Source organism: Rhagoletis zephyria, unplaced genomic scaffold, assembly GCF_001687245.7.
Source record: "Rhagoletis zephyria isolate East Lansing unplaced genomic scaffold, Rhagoletis_zephyria_1.1 Rzeph_scaffold_03537, whole genome shotgun sequence".
Lineage (NCBI taxonomy): Eukaryota > Metazoa > Arthropoda > Insecta > Diptera > Tephritidae > Rhagoletis > Rhagoletis zephyria.
The window spans coordinates 2,510-19,874 of NW_016160620.1; the positions used below are offsets into that span (position 1 = coordinate 2,510).

General features: G+C 37.3%; 2 protein-coding genes across 4 annotated transcripts; both read left to right on the forward strand.

Annotated features, from left to right (window-relative positions):
• The first annotated feature begins 285 nt into the window (after positions 1 to 285).
• kuk (kugelkern) lies at positions 286 to 3,032 on the forward strand. The gene is given in 3 exon segments (XM_017624230.1): positions 286 to 1,017; positions 1,020 to 1,055; positions 1,058 to 3,032. Coding segments are annotated over 3 exon segments (1,851 nt in total). The 5' UTR covers positions 286 to 389; the 3' UTR covers positions 2,245 to 3,032.
• Positions 3,033 to 11,282: 8,250 nt separating this feature from the next.
• Positions 11,283 to 15,638, forward strand: gwl (serine/threonine-protein kinase greatwall). Of its 3 annotated transcripts, none has more exons than XM_017624227.1 (10): positions 11,283 to 11,693; positions 11,996 to 12,473; positions 12,537 to 12,695; positions 12,752 to 12,897; positions 12,966 to 13,136; positions 13,210 to 13,344; positions 13,714 to 13,871; positions 13,940 to 14,029; positions 14,096 to 14,802; positions 14,862 to 15,638. In XM_017624227.1, exons 1-10 carry the CDS (start codon positions 11,505 to 11,507, stop codon positions 15,125 to 15,127), a joined length of 2,499 nt encoding a protein of 832 aa, XP_017479716.1. In that variant the 5' UTR covers positions 11,283 to 11,504; the 3' UTR covers positions 15,128 to 15,638. The 3 variants fall into 3 exon arrangements, with proteins under 3 accessions (XP_017479716.1, XP_017479717.1, XP_017479718.1); XM_017624229.1 differs by having other exon boundaries at positions 11,678 to 11,748; XM_017624228.1 differs by lacking the exon at positions 13,210 to 13,344.
• The last annotated feature ends 1,727 nt before the right edge of the window (positions 15,639 to 17,365 follow it).

Below are 17,365 nucleotides of genomic sequence, written 5' to 3' on the forward strand. Positions count from 1 at the left end.
TATGCAGTATTTGTCTTGTTTGTCCCACACGATTGCAGTATATATATATATATATATATACATATGTATGTACATATTTCCAAATTTATATGTATTCATATGTATTTGTTTTACGTTACACATTAGAACAGAATATGTAAACAAATACGCTCAATACTGATAATAGTTTCACTCAGGGTGTTCAATACATTTTGGTTTCACTTTCATTTCATAAAGAGTTCTTTTTTGTCTGTTAAAATAATGTGTAGAATAATGTAAAACCAGTTTTTAATAAGAAACTGAATGAATTATTACTTTTTTCTTGTTTATAGATACTCCAGGAATAGAAAAGTGTAGTCACTGCATAAACAACGTCATACAGGCTGCTTTAATTCTCATTTATCATCAAGATGTCGACCAAAACTGTATCACAACAACCGCGGCGTGCGCCACTTTCGTTGTCTGGCAGTGGCAAGCAGCATAATCAAAATCAGTACAGTGGCAAATCTGCAGATTCCAATGGCAGTTCAAATAACAGCGCTAGCGCTAAAAATGACAATAAACTTTCTGCGAGCCAGAAAGCGGAGCCAACTAATAATGATGCAAAGGAATCCACTCCCAAGGATGTAAAAAAATTACAGAATACAGAGAAAAAGCAGCCACAACAACAGCCGGCTGTAAATAATGAGACAGCAAAGAAAAATGAAAAAGTTGATGAGAAAAAATCACAAAATGGTGCTGGCAAAGCAGCAACCAATGGCGGCACAAAGGAAAAGCAGCAAAATGGCAGCGGTAAACAAGAAAATGGTAACGGTAATGCTTCCAATGCTAAGTCTACAAATTCACATTCAAACGGAAACGCAACCGCCAAATCTACAAGCACAAGCAAATCAAACGAGAAAACTGCTGCGCCTGCCAAGGAAGAAGCCAAGTCCAAGGAACAAAAACCCGGGCAAAACAATGAAAAAAATGATAGGGAATCTGAGAAAGAAAAGGAGAAAGATAAGAAAAAAGAGCATGGTCCGGAAAAAACAGCGCGAAAAAGAAAAAAACCAGATCCCGGCGTCATGACACTGCGCAGCTGAGACCGATAAAAAACAAGTAGAAAAAACCGAATCTATTAAGAGCGATGATACCAAAACCGATGTGTCCATACCAACATCGCGTTCCAGTGCAGCGCAATCCAAAACCAGCACGACCCCCACCAAAGGTGTAGATAAATCATCTGGAGCCTCCACGCCCACAAAAGCTGTGGAAAGGTCGAGCGCTTCACAGCGCACAAAAACAGTCACGACTGTCATAGACGATGTCGAAATGGAGACTCTCGCTGTAGAGCCCTCACCAGTAAAACCACAAAAGCACCCAGCTCCAACTGCAGCTTCTGTGGTCCCTGTTCCACAGCCACCGGCTGCAACTTCTACTCCAGGCAAGGCGCCACCAGTAACACATAAGGCCAAATTGCAAGCTGCAGCTGCAAAATTAGAAATGCCAACTAAAATACAAAGTACTGGCAGTTCACCGAACCGCAGCAGTGCGCCTCGCGCCTTTACACAGATCGCCGGACGTCGCAGCATACGCCCCCTGACCGAATATACACCTTCGAAATTCGAAGGCAATTTGCAGTTCCGTGAATCATACCGGCGTATTAATACCGAATTGGATGTCAGTTCGACCACCAACACCAGCATGAATGTGACAGTTGGCTCCGAAGTTCCAAATAATTCATCGTTCTCGTTCTTCGGTCGTGGACGTAAACGCGATCGTACACCTCCACCACAGTCACTATCGACCATGCGTTTGCAAACTGATGCAGATTATTCACCACCGAAACGTGCACGTTTGGATATGCAGACCTTCTTTAGTGTGGTCTCTTCCCCATTAACAATGCTACGCTCGCGTTTTTCCAGGGCTTCCATACAAAGCAGTACACCAATGAAGTTGACCTCGAAACTAACAGCAAATGATGAGGCCGAAGTACAAAATGTCTCTGGCATTTCAATTGAGGAAGAAATCAACGAAGGCGCTGAAAGTGAGGAGAAGACTGCCACCGAAGATGTAACAGTGGGCAAAAAAACTGACGATGATGCTACGCCCAAGATGGATTCACCTATGAAAGTCGATGAAAAATGCAGTATGGAGAAGGGCGAAGAACGGAATTCAGAAGGCGATGTTGAAAAGAAATCCTCGGATGTGCATGAAGTTGCAGCCGGCGTTGCAGACACTTCAGTAACTTCTGTTAAAAATAAGAGATGTAATGTCATGTAAAATGAAAGAAGGCAAGCAATCAAGCGTACAGTTTATATTAGTTACCGTATTTTTTCTCTTTAAATGTATCTCATGTTTAACGTACATATATGTTATTCCCTTTCTACCTTAATTTCATGTTCTTAATACATACAATATATACGTATATACATGCATACATACAATATTTACATTCATTATAAAATATAAATGTTTAAGTGAAGAGGTATATTTAGTTATTAAGAGCGTTTCACGATCCAAAAAAAAATTTAGTTAGATTCTGACCTTGAAGCAAATGGATATTATTTCATTCGAAAGCAGTGGCTACACACAGATGTGTAGATAATCAAAACTATTAAACGAGTAAACATTTTATTTTCTCAGTAGTTGTTTTTGTCACCGTGTAAGGCAATTACTAAGATTTCTGCTGGAAAATTGCCTTATGCTGTTCCAACAACAAAAATATAGCATATCCGGTTTGGTCTCTCATATTGTTTTTCCTTGTCAGAAATCCCAAAATGTGAGGCCAGAACTTGAGATGGAAAACATATTGGATTGCAAATTTATCCTAAAGTTAGAATAATCGGCATGTAATAAGAAAATATTACTTTTTTATGTTTTTTATAATGCAATTTTTTCGCACAGAAAAACATAAAAGAACAAATATTTAAAAGAAAGACAAAAACACAAAGTAAATAAGCATTTTATAACTTCTTTTGCTTTGATGACTGCTCATTATATGAATTAGAATAATTTAGTTTTAGTTGTAACTCAATCATATCCCAATTGATTTCTGGATATTCATATAAATTTACAGATACCCTATCTAATGCATACACATGTATACATATGTATGTACGATTTGTAGTACCTTGCGATGTATTTCAAATTTTCATAAGATTCATTTGTGTATTAAAAATATTGTTTGTGAAAACTAAGACCAATATGTTGGTAACCATACACGGAAGCATTATTATTTCAGTATATATATATATATATGTAGTTGTACGCAACTTTATACAATAATTATAGATATATTACAATACATAATACATAATACATAATCATAATTTTGTGCAGATTTTTATCCATATCCAANTATATTACAATACATAATACATAATCATAATTTTGTGCAGATTTTTATCCATATCCAATATTCTTAAAAAATAAAAGATTTTATAAAAAAACCTTTTTAGTTGAAACTCTCTGAAAAGTTCTCTGCATGTCGAGCATTACCAAAAGCTGGTTTTCACTGTCATATTTTGAGGACAAAATTTGTATTCATTAAATTAACCTTTGCCATGTCTCAATATGTAGTCCGAATAGTAAAAAAAAGAATTAATCCTATGACTGACAGGTCACTGATTTAGCAGCGCATGTACAGACTGATGCAAATCAATCTAAATACTGATTTAAAAAAAAAAAATGAGGCACGAAATAAAAGTGACATAATGTCATACTGATGAAAAATTGCAACACTGTTGCAACTGCTCAAGCGCAGCTTTTTCAGCCCAGTACCTTTCAATTCATTGGTATTAATTAAATGAATTAAGTAAACAAATATCTACATACTTTCATTAATAAATCGCAACAAGATTGAGGGTTTTTAAATCTAACGAACTTCTTGATTCGAATTATTGGGCGTATTCAGAAATGCATCAAGCCAAAGCATCGGGCGCATTTATTTCTAAACTATAATTGACGGAAATGTCCAATACGCGCAACCACGGTTAAATGCCTAATTGGAACTTAGTTGCGTAAATAAGGCATTTGCATCAGTTATGATTAGCGAATACAACTAATCATTGGGAAATCAAAAGCCACTTACAAAACTTACAAATTTTTATTGCATAATTTTTGGTAGCATTTCAGAATATTTTAAGTTGAGCATGTTGTTGTTGTTGTTGTAGCGGCTACAACAACCCCGCCCAGATCGGTTGGTATCTCAGTCGTTGTCGTCAAGTTCCACTAACGGCAACCCTAGGAAGCGTGCAGCTTCTGCGGGGTTTGCCCATAAGGACAAGGTCGTTAGGGATGTCGGGTTTGCCGGGCATGCGAAGAGATGTTTCGAGTCATGTGGGGTCTCTCCGCATGCCGGACATTCATTAGGCACATCCTCATTCANAGTTGAATTAAGTTGAGCATCAGCATGGTTATTGTACCATGGAACTTCAACAACATATTCATCAAGAATGCAACAAGGCTGCAATATTGCGGTAATTATTGCGTAGGCCGAACGCATCCTATAATGAAAACTGTGCTGAGATAGGGCGTTTTTGAACCGAATTCGGATATAGGGGCATTCTTCAATCAAATTCTGAGATAGGGCGTTCTTGAAAAGTTTTCTGAGATAGGGTGTTTTCGAACTGGCTGCCGGGATAGGTCGATCTTCCACTCAGGTGTCGAAGAAGTGCTCAATCCCCTGAGGTTTAGTCATGAATCGTCTTCATCCTCTGACTACAAGCCTGAGGCCGAGGAAGCGGGCGACGTCAATAGGCAGAGTCAATGGTGCATCTGGAGTCAGGGTCGTCGGTTTGGAGCAGGGATGAAAAATGGAAATTTCGGATTGTACCTAATATCACACAATAAATGTACCTAAATGAGACAGATTGTACCTAAAATAAGTTACATCATTCATTTGTAGTTTTTTTTTTTATAAATTTTATTTAAAACATGAATACAAAAGATATATGTATATACTTTAGACATGATAAGGTTTCTCAATTGAGCCTATATCTATAGACTATAGTCTAATGGGAATCGGAGAAGCATTGTTTTTGTCTAATTTTGACTACTGAAAAATATTGGCGAAAAAGACAAAAAACACACTTTGCGAACTATACTTCTTTCTCCAGCTTTTTATAAAACAACAGGAAGTCTGCTAATTTATCCGATTCCTTTTAATAGGTGCAGCAAATCTAGAGAATATAATCAATGTGCCNTTGACGTTTCCAAACAATTTAATTTTTAAATTTACTCACAAACTCACACACACATTTTCATTTTCAATCTCAAGCAACAACAATTTCGAACAATTTCAATTTTTTATTTTCACTTTTATATGATTTTAAAATGTTGGCAAACTTCAAAAAAAAAATTGAGAGAACGGTTCTACCTTGCTATGTTTTTATCATGGGTCAAATAGCTGTAGTTCTCATCTAAAAATTTTAAATTTGTAGACATCCTAGATACTGGACTGTATGGATGAATAAAGGCTGGTTTTCACAGTGTAATATTTTGACAATAAAATTTTTTGACTTATTTTGACACAACTTTCTTTCCTTTATCCCTACCTTTATCGATGATATTATGGGCCAAAAACTTACAAATAGCCTCCTTAGCAGCGCATGTACACGCCTGAAGGCCTATTCTGATTTAAATCAAACCAAAGACCATTTTTTAGTCCCATTTGACAATGAAGGCCTATTCTGATCTAAATCAAACCAAGGCCAGTTTCTAGTCCCATTTCACTCATTTGACCGGAAATGCCACTGAAAATTAATAGAAAAAAAAACGAAGCTAAGTAAAGTGTTAATTATTAAGGATTCAATTAGAGAATGGAATGCAAAAATTAGAGCCAATGTTGTATTCACAATAGGTGCGTTCGACAAATCAAAAATTTGTAATAGTTTTCCAAATTTTTACTGGATGGCGTTCGATAACGACAAAAAATTATCCAACACACAAAAATTGAGAGAGCAAGCGTTCATTTTGATGCAAGAGAAGCGTTCATTTTGTACTGGCAAAATTTTAGTCAGCAAAAATTATCCAACACGAAAACATATGATCACAAAACATATGGTTGCAATTTCTGTAAACAAACAAAATTGCATTTTCCGAGTTTGGTATTTATATGCTTTTTGGCTGCCTGCTATGTGACTTTATGATAACACCGACTAGTTTTTACTTCTAAAAATGTTCACTTTCCTTTTTTCTCTATGGAGGCAACATGAATTTCAGTTTGTTTACAAATAAAACATAAACAAAGTCAGCTGGTGTGTCTTCTTCTTCAGGGTTTCGAAAGTAATGGCTAATTTCCTGTTCGTTTACTTTTTTGCTTTTTCATCTCTTTGGGAGATAATTTTCGCTTACTCTCTTGATTTTGATTGTTGGCTGGTGTTGGCTAATTTTGTTATCGAACGCAACTAATCAACAGAAAATTAAGGATGGTAAAATAATCCACATCGTAATATGAGCAAAATTGTAAAATATGCTGTTGAATAATATTTTTACTATGGTGAGACAGTTTTGCCAATCTGCTGTGTGAAATGAAATCTTTTTTGACAGCAGTAAATTTTTGATAACCGCAGATTTAGTCGGTTAGTTTATATTACAAATTGAAGTGAAATTAATATTTTAAGAAAACATCTACCATCACTGATAGCATTTCATCAATTTAAACTTTTGTTTTACGAAAAATTACACACAGAAACAATCTTTGCGATTGTCAAAATTTTCTATCCATTTGTCAAAAATTTCACTAGCCTCATGAGCTACTGAAATTTTATTCACCTCATAGTTGTCAAAAATTTACTTGCCGCAAACTTTGTTACCGATTCACACACGCCCTAAATTAAAAAAAAAAAATGGTACGTAGATCTTCCACAAAAGTGGTATAGTCCGCACACTGCCTAGGCCGCTGACCGCCGCTTTGTAGGGTGCTATGGATGCTAACGATGCATCGATATTTTTGATACATCGATAATATCGGTTCAAAATACAATGTTTGCCATCGATGTTTACAAATTTCCTAAAACCGCTAAATTGACGATACATCGACAGAGAACGTTTATAAATCATCGTTTGTTGGCCAATGGTTAGTTTATTAGTTATAATAAAATTAAAATATTAAATGACTTTAACCCTGCAAAAATCGTGGGACCATGTAGTCTTTTTGTGGTAAATTGGAGTACTTACAAAAGTGTTCCTCTGTCATGCTGTAGCGGACCAACTCGTGTCTCTGCGCCAGCTTATTGTTTGTTATCCGATCACTGCTCGTGTTTTAACGAAATGTGATTGAAGTTGAGCATTTGAAAGCACATTTGCATGTCTGGCTGTAGCTGAACGTGTAGAGATGCTCGCTGTTAGTTCTTAGCTCCCAGCAAGTTCGGGTTCGAGTGCCGTCAGAGGCAACATGGAATTTTTAATTTTTGTCTTGGTTTTTATCAATTGCGAAAAAGCATTTGAGAAGTGAAGAACAATAGCGTGTACAAACGAAAAAATATAACAACAATGCCATTGTTAATATGTTGGAGTAGTTTTGTGCTACTCTGATGTAATGCAGGGATGGAGTATATGGTCCTGCCCTAGGACATCGCAATGTTAATTGGACCATATTTTTTATATGAATTGTGGTTAATTTTGGAGTACTCCTTGATCCTTAGGGAGTACTCTTTACACGCATGCATGGAGTAGTCGCGATTTTGGCAGGGATGTAGATATGCATGAACCAAAAATACAAGATCACGTAAGAACGCGACGTTGTATTTGTAACTGGTTTTGAGAAAAAGTTTGCGAAAGCGGGTTCGTCAGCTGAGCGTTTGTTTACATCACAAGCACCACTATTTTACACTTTTATTCAAGTAAAGAAGAGTTAATTCAACATGACAACACATTTTAAAGCATTTTGTTGCATCATTTTACCTAAATTGTGCGTTTAAAGTGGCTGACAATAATTTTGGCTAATTTTGGTTTTCGTTGTTTTCTTTGCTTTGTTTACTTTTCGCTCGTTTTCCAGTGAAACAAGATGGCGTAGAACCCGCTAAAAAAATCGACTTTTTTCATTCTCTTGTTCTTACGTGCTCATGTGTCTTTCGTTCATGGTAGATATTAGATATGCAACCCTGTGTTTGTACCAAAGAACCAAGACTGATTGGTAGGTTGTTTAATCAATCCCACCAAATCCTACCAAAAACCAATCAGCTGCTTAGCACAAAATGTAAACAAACAAGCAAATGCAACAACAATTTCAAGGAANGCGCGATTTTGGCAGGGATGTAGATATGAGATATGCAACCCTGTGTTTGTACCAAAGAACCAAGACTGATTGGTAGGTTGTTTAATCAATCCCACCAAATCCTACCAAAAACCAATCAGCTGCTTAGCACAAAATGTAAACAAACAAGCAAATGCAACAACAATTTCAAGGAACAAGCAGCAGTGCTGCCAATCGTTTGGCATATTTAAACAAAGGCTTTGTTTCTTTTCTTTACTAGCAGATAATTATCAAGAAGAAGAAGAACGAGGAAATTGAGAGTATTACGCTCACAGAGAGCGAATTAAAGAAATAGTAAAGAAACGCAAAACTAGCAAGTAAACAGCTGATCGATGTATTCGACTATTGAAAATAGTTGGCTGGAATTTATGTTTATCCATTTTCAAATTTAATTTAATTTTTTAAATTAGCAGGAGAGCCAAAGAAAGAAGAGCGAAATTACGCTGAGGCAACGCTGAGCGTAAAGGAATCCGATTTTGAAAGAACATAAAGAAATTAAGTGGGCTGCAGACCTCAACAAAATCGTATTTCATAACTTCAACACGTAACGCCATGAAGATTTCATTTTCTGGGCGCTAGCGCCGCGTTGTTGTGGGATGCTCCATTCAAATTGTACGGGCATGAGGATTCTTAACAGTTTGGCGCTCTTCGCGCTAATTTAGGCACGGAAGTTACATACAAACCTATGCCATTGTTGCGCTGCCGCTTTTGTTTAAGCAAACAACGTACGTTCTTTGGTTTAAGTATGAAACGTCTGCGTTAACGCTAGGTGGCAGAAAGCGCTACGATCAACGATTTTATTTTGGTACGGCAGTGAAAAAGATGGTATATATTTTACTATTAGGTACGTTCGTTTAAAATCTCTTATTTTACTGTTTTTAACTTCCAAAACAAGATAAGTTTCTTATGTGGCAAAATTCCTACCAGCTGCTTTTCTTGCTGGAAGAAATGAAATGTCAGTTTGCTCTTTCAATTTTTCCTACTTTGCAAGTCTTTTGCTTATACGGTGTTCGCATGAGGCGATTTTGCAGGCATTTTTAGAGGAGATTAGTTGAATGTAAAGCTGGCTGCCCCCGAACTTCATTACTTAAGGTTTACACCGGACAATATTGTCAAGACAAAGAGCGTTAATCTATAAGAAGAGACGTTATAATTGTTACGAGTGGGAACACCAGGAGCGTGTTTCTCTTTTGCCCAAATACGTTTTGTGAGTGGATGAAAAAACAAGGCACGCTCCTCATGTTCACACCCGCTACAATTATAACGTGTTGTCTGCTCTTATAGGTTTACGTTCTTTGGTCAAGACAATTATGTCGAAATGATGTGTTTGTTGTAAACACGGCGAATTCATATTACAACAAACACATCATTTTGACATAATTGTCTTGACAATATTGTCCGGTGTAAACCCGGAGTTTAGTTGAAAAGTCGTTAAATAGATAAAAAAAGACAATACCCCTAACTCCACCTTTAAACAACTGTTTCTACAAAAAACAACCGACCTCAAAAAGAACGGATGTACTATCATTTACACAGATGGCTCCAAAACAAATTACTCAACAGCGTTTAGCGTTACGACCGAATCTGGTTCTTATCTAAGCATAAAGCAAATGATCCCTCTTTCCTCAATATTCTCTGCAGAAGCAAGTGCCATTCTAGAAGCGTTGGCGCTATGTACTCATAAAAAGCAAAAAGTGGTCATATGCTCTGATAGCCTGTCAGTCATACGAGCGGTGAGAAATCCCATCTGTAACAACTGGGAAACCATCAACAACATTAGGGATATACTAATAAAAAACGTCAACAACGTTAAGCTACTGTGGGTTCCTGGACACGCAGGTATCAAAGGTAACTCCCACGCCGATGAAGCTGCGAAATTCGCATGTATGGCTCCCATCGTCACCGCTTCAAACATAGAAAAAACTGACATAAAACACCACATCTACCAACACCTAAAAGCAAAGTCAAAAACGGAATACCAAAACTACCAACACCCTCACTACTCAGCCATCAACAAAGATCTAGTTCCTCCGGAATACCCCAAAAACGTAAACGGTTTTAAAACCAGGATATTTTCTCGACTCCGTCTTGGGCACACAACACAAACACATGCATATCTCCTAAAAAGAGAAAACCAAACAATCTGCGAAAACTGTAACTCACTCCAAACATTGCAACACATCCTCAACGATTGCCCTCTATACGAAGAAGCAAAGCAAGCAATACTCGACTCACATTCGGAAATACTCTCCATTCCTACCTCCACAAACATTGAAAAAATCGCTAGATTCGTTAAAACTATTGATTTAACCATATAACCACTAAAACTACGTGACACATACACAAATATAAACACAACTCATTTNCAAACATTGAAAAAATCGCTAGATTCGTTAAAACTATTGATTTAACCATATAACCACTAAAACTACGTGACACATACACAAATATAAACACAATTCATTTCTGCAACGTAGAGCTGATGGCCTCGGCAGCCAATGCTCATATAATTCTATTAGTTCTGATATTCATATCAGTACTGAATAATAATAATAATAATACATGAACCAAAAAGACAAGATCACGACAGCAGAAGAGTGGCCCGTTATAATCGCACTTATGAAAAAAGTAGGGCGATTTTGACATAAGCCGTTTGTTTACATTTGTTCGTTGTTTACAATTTGGTGGTGGCTTTTTACTGCAATTTTCTTAATTTTCGCTTGTGACAACGTGTGCACACATAAGGTAAAGAATAATTTAACACAACGACATGATTTATAGGAGAATTTGCATAATAAAAATGATTATTCATGCGTTCAACAATTACGCGTTTTTTTTTTGTTCTCTTCGTTGTTTACTTCTTACAACAAAGATGGCGTCGAGATTTCAACAGCTAGAAAATAACTTTTTTCTTTCTTTCCGTAAGGCGTGATCTTGTGTCTTTCGTTCATGATAATAATAATAATAGTTGAAGAGCCGTTCACACCAGCGATTGTTGCTTCAACGGTGCACAAAAAAGAGCTACCTGGCAACCGTGATCAGTACACCAGTATACTGCAACTTGGCCGCACTGTCATGGCAGTTATGTCAAATTAGTTTTTATGATTTTCAAAGTTCGGTGGAATTTTAAACAAAAATTTTTTATTCTGTTCACGATGCGAGGGTTATGCTTACTTAAATGTGTTAAATAAATTCCCTAATTGATCTATTGACCAATCGTTCTAAAAAGAGCCAATTTATATAGAGCATATTTCAAAGGTTTTGGAAAGTATTACATATACATATGCGCGGCAAAAATTCGTCTAGAACATTATACGAGTGTATCATGGAAAAAGAGGAAACTACAACTGTTCAATACCACCAGGGCGATTACAAGACACCGAAGAAGTCCGCTATGATAATCGATGGGGAGCGCTTATTAGATAAAATTAATATACTAACAACAAAACCGGAGAACCAATCTTGTACCAAGGTATTAAAACGTTTCATTTGCATGTCTCGCAGCTTGATTTTAATGCTGCATCAAAGTAATTATTATGAAATAGCTATGCATACGTTTTCATTTAAGACACAATTTTAGAGCATTCGTAAAGAGCAGTTATTTTATGCGAGGTTTAAGCTGTTCGTTCTGCATTGTGCTTTTTCTTGCTGCCAAATTACCACCGATTGCAGTGCACCTTGTTATAATCGCCGCCACATGCATATTACAAATGAGCATCTACGTATGCACATGTTTATATTTTTATTGAAGTTTTCTTGTTGTCTTCCCCACAGCTTCCAACAATCAAAGATTTTGTGATTATTAAGCCAATTAGCCGTGGTGCATTTGGCAAAGTATTTCTGGGTTACAAAAACAATGATCCCAATAAATTATACGCTATCAAAGTTATGCGAAAGTCCGAGATGATAAATAAAAATATGGTATCTCAAGTTATTACCGAACGCAATGCGTTAGCGTTGTCTCGTAGTCCTTTTTGCGTCAGCTTATTCTATTCATTACAATCCGTCTCCTACGTCTATTTAGTGATGGATTATATGGTAGGTGGTGATCTAAAGTCGTTGCTTACCATGTTCGGATACCTTGACGAAGCAGTGGCGCGTTTTTATGTGGCAGAAGTTGCGCTGGCGTTGCAATATTTGCACGAGCACGGTATTGTGCATCGCGATATAAAGCCGGATAATATGTTGTTGTCGGCCACTGGCCATGTAAAATTGACGGATTTTGGTTTAAGCAAAATCGACAATAGAAGAGGTAAAATGTAATATATCATTTATGTTAATTTATGAATAATTTCCTTTATTCCACAATCCTCAGATTTGGAAATATCGGATTTAATAAATATTTCGCCTACCTTAAATGCACGTACTCCGGGTCAATTGCTTTCTTTGACCTCGCATTTATCATTTGGTTCAGAGAAGAAAATAGAATGTGGCACTGGAACTTCAAATTTAATGAATGCCATGAATAAACGAAGTATTTAAATTCAAACCGTATGTAATTTATATCATTAATAAAACTATTTTGATTAGATGTGATAACTGAATCATCAGATAGTGAGGCGGATACGTCTTTAAATGAAGCCGAGCGAACGAGCGATAGCAAAATATCTGGAGTCTCTCCTTTTTTTTCAGTAGAAGAGATTAATGTTTCGATTACGCACACGTGCACAACTAATGTAATATTGCCCTTAACCATAAAATTTTTGCCGTTATTCTGACTTTTTTTCCATTTTGGATATCGAAGACCCAACTGACCGATAGTACATCTTCCTACCACACATGTACATCAACAGAAATAAGTAAAAATGAAGTTAGCACTACTTCAAACGCAGTTACGAACACTCGGCATGTTGCCTTCGTTGATATTAGCATCGAAATTAAAGCCGCCGCAGCTGAAGCTAGAGCGAATTGCAATGTAAGTATTGTATTATAAACTTAATACAAAAACTTTGTTATTGAAAATTTCTATAAACTTTTTACCACAAAAGGGCTGCAAGCAAGAAGAATATACTAGATTAAAAGATTGTATTAAAGAGAATAAAATTTGTATTAAAATGGAGCGGAATGAACCAGAAGAGGCTTCATTTGAGTTTAGTATGGTTCGAAAACGTTCGATGGATGAGGTGTGTAAGCGTATTTTTTTATTGGTAGTATGTGTGGTGTTTTAAGCTATGGATAAATGGGGTTGGGTTCATGATGAAGAGGATCGTTTTCAAATTGCAACGAATTTATAAAATTTTTCCATGTTATGTGCCTTGTCAAAATGTGTGAAAATGTTGAAAAGATAATATCGGGAATTTTATGTTAACACAATCTCTTACTTATCTTCACGGTGCACCTTCTTTTAACTGTTGCATGTCATTTCCTATAATTACTGTCCCAACGTTTCTTTTAATATTTCTAGTTTTGATTACTTTTGGTAAATGCTGCCTGATTCCTTTCCCCTATATGTGGTTTGAAAAAATGTAATCATTTACTGCTTAACTTTATAGCGTTTGCGTATGTCAAAAGGCCCAGAAGACTCGGGCGTGTCGAGCCGAAAAAGCGACAATTCTACTTCGCAAATCAATACAACAACAAGTTCGCTAGACAAGGCTGAGAATATATGCATTTCTAAAAACGATACAAGCTGCTCGGATTATTCGCGCAGGTATGACATTCTACGGGTTTCAGGATAACAATATCACATGGTAAAATGCTTCCGATGTTACTTTTTAGCTACACCCCGAACATAACAAGCGAGACCAGCAGCATGCGTTCACCATTTCGTAACCTATCGAAAAACTTCAAAAGACCTGAATTCTTGCGGTTTTTATCAAGAAAATTTTAAAATTTTCCGCATTTTAATTTTTTTTTTTTTTTACTAATCTTTAGGGGTATGAAACGCAAACTCAATCTGCTTAATCGGTCGGAGAACTCATCCAATCCGGAAGCTGACAGTTCGAAATCGGGTTATAACTCCAACTCCGGCAGCACCGGGCTAACACAAGAAATCGATATTCTTGACATTGGCAGTAGCACACCGAAAAAGCGTAAAGCGGCTAACGGCGTATTAAAAGTGCGTTCACTTTCAGACGATGAAATGCCACAGGCTCTCAATGAGCATGTCACAAACGTTGTCTTCTCCACACCTGTGTCATCTCAAAAAGTGCCACGCCGTGATGGTGGCTTGTTGGGAAAACTGAAAGCAACACGATTTGCGCTGCCATCATCGATGGATACGAAAAAATCGGAGCAGGCAGCTGAAAAAACATCTGGCGTGCAATATTTGAAAATGGCAGCTGATGATCCTACCATGTCACCTATTAATTTGGGCAATAATATACCGAAAACTCCGATACGTATGAATACACCTTTTCGCACACCAAAATCGGTGCGACGTGGCGGTGTTGGTCGGCAATCGAGTGAACGTATACTCGGCACACCCGATTATTTAGCACCAGAATTATTGCTGCGACAAGGGCATGGACCAGCTGTAGATTGGTGGGCCCTGGGCGTCTGTTTTTATGAATTTTTGACCGGCGTACCGCCCTTCAATGACGAAACGCCACAAAGAGTTTTCGACAACATTCTAAATAAAAGTATAAAAATAAATGGTAATGGTATATTTTTTGCATTTACATTATTTAAATTTTTTTAGATATTGAATGGCCACAAGGTGATGAAGCACTTTCAGCCGAAGCTGTCGAAGCAGTGGACTTGTTGCTTACAATTGATCCCACTGAGCGTCCTGCAGCAAAAGATGTTCAGCGAATGCGTTTCTTTGAATCAATCAACTGGAAGAACATCGAAAACGAAGAGCCGCCATTTGTGCCGACGCCGGAAAATCCTACCGACACAGCATACTTTGAGGCGCGTAACAATTTGCAACATCTAAAGTTATCCAATTTTACGCTAGAAGACTAAAAGATACAATTAAAGAACATCAAAGACTGTAGATTTTCATCTGGGTTAGAGTTAAGATGAAACTATGTTACGCGCATTAACCAAATTGTTTGTGCTAGCTACACTTTCGAAGTAAACTAGATGTATCGTTTTAAATGAATTTGAGTAGTAAATTTAGTATATACAGACCATTTGCAAGTAATTAACGCAGTGGAAAATAGTGATTATCTATGCACCACACACATATGCGTATCTCAATTAAACTAACAACATATCATATTGTTCTATTATATTTTTTAAACACTACAATATTCTCGTTTATGTGCTTATTCACTTATCGGTTTGTCCTATTGTTCTGTATATTCTTTGTGCATTTTTTAACCAGTCTGTTTTACACTACATACATATCTATGTCCCCATGTAAAAAAAGTCAACAAAATCAAATAAATTGATAATTAATTGATCATAAGAGAAAGGTTAATTTTTTATACTTGAAAAAGACAAGGATTAAAATTTTGAAACTAATTAAAAAAATTAAAGTAAAATATTTCCAAAGTCAACAATAAAATACTTTTGTCGCAAAATCTATAAAGGATCCTCAAATATGTGTATGTTACAAAAACCAAACTTTACAGAAGAGCGTTTTTTGTATTATTCTTTGCTTTGGCTAGCACCATCAAGACCAAAGTTTAGTTTTGCTGAGACGATTGAGAAATATAGCTAAACGCAAGATGTTTTTTGTAGAAAGGCCTCTACATTATAATTTCCTAGCACATACATATATCATAGTATCATATATGACAATTTCGCTCACAAGAAAAAATACATTGTCACATACGATAAAATTTACAGTCAATTCTTGGGGTAGTTGTTGGGATTTAAACCGTAATATTTGAACAGGTGATGCGTTATGCCAGAGGGTTAGGCGAACTCCTGTAAGAACAACAATGGCGACCTTGTGACCAATGTCCAGAATGTACTTAAATTATGTAGGGAACACTTTTCTACCCAACTGAATGGTAACAGCGCTGAAATTTGTGGATAAAACGAACCCGAGCCCCCAGTCGATGACCCCAGACGATGAAAAACAACAAGGCTGCTGAAGCTGACAGCCTGCCAGCTGAACTAATAAAGTACGGTGGCGAGAAGTTCATAAGGTGCATGCATCAACTCTTATGCAGCCGAATATGGTCAGATGAACGCATGCCCGACGACTAGAATTTAAGTGTGCTCTGTCCAAAACACAAGAAAGTCGTACCCGCCATTCGCGTCAACTACCGCGGGATCAGTCTTCTAAGCATAGGTTATAAGGTCTTATCGAGCGTATTGTGTGAAAGACTGAAACCCACCGTCAACGAACTGATTGGACCTTATCAGTGTGGCTTTAGGCCTGGCAAATCCGCCATAGATCAGGTATTCACAATACGCCAGAACTTGGAAAGGACCTGCGAGAATAGGATGGGCACACACCATCTATTTGTCGATTTCAAAGCCGCTTTCGACAGCATAAAGAGAAGACTTTATGCCGCGATGTCTGAATTCGGTATCCCCGCGAAACTAATACGGCTGTGTAAAATGACGTTCAGTAATACCACCAGCTCCGTCAGAAAAGGGAAGGACCTCTCCAATAAAAAACGAGGCTTCAGACAAGGTGACTCCCTCTCGTGTGATTTCTTTAAGCTGATCTTGGAGAAGATAATAAGAACCGCAGAACTGAACCGCTCAGGCACAATACTTTACAAGAGCGTACAATTGCTGGCGTATGCCGACGAAATCGGTATTCTCGGTAAAAACAAGGGCTACGTCTGTTCTGCCTTTTCGGGATTGGATAGAGAAGCAAAGCGAATGGGTCTGGTGGTGAACGAGGACAAAACGAANACAAACAGTCAGAGCATACGCGTCTTGGCACCCACGTCACTGTTGACAGTTAAAAGTTTGAAAAAGTAGACGACTTCGTTTAATTGGGAGCCAGCATTGACACCGATAATAATGTCAGCATTGAAATCCAACGGAGAATCACTCTTGCCACCAAGAGCTACTTTGGACTAAGTAGGCAATTGAGAAGTAAAGTCCTCTGTCTTCGTACAAAGATCAAACTCTATAAGTCACTCATCATGCCTGTGCTGGTCTATGGCGCGGTCGCATGGACAATGAAAACATCTGATGAATCGGCTCTTGGAGTTTTCTAGAGAAAGATTCTGTGAAATATTTACGGACCTTTACGCGTTGGCGATGGTGAATACCGTAGACGATTTAACG

Excerpts from the sequence above, each read along its gene's own strand:
- gwl (XM_017624227.1), top strand. The coding sequence starts at position 11,505 with ATGCGCGGCAAAAATTCGTCTAGAACATTATACGAGTGTATCATGGAA. Across the intron at positions 11,694-11,995 it reads AGAACCAATCTTGTACCAAG|CTTCCAACAATCAAAGATTT; the intron begins GTATTAAAACGT and ends TCTTCCCCACAG. Across the intron at positions 14,803-14,861 it reads CGACAACATTCTAAATAAAA|ATATTGAATGGCCACAAGGT; the intron begins GTATAAAAATAA and ends AAATTTTTTTAG.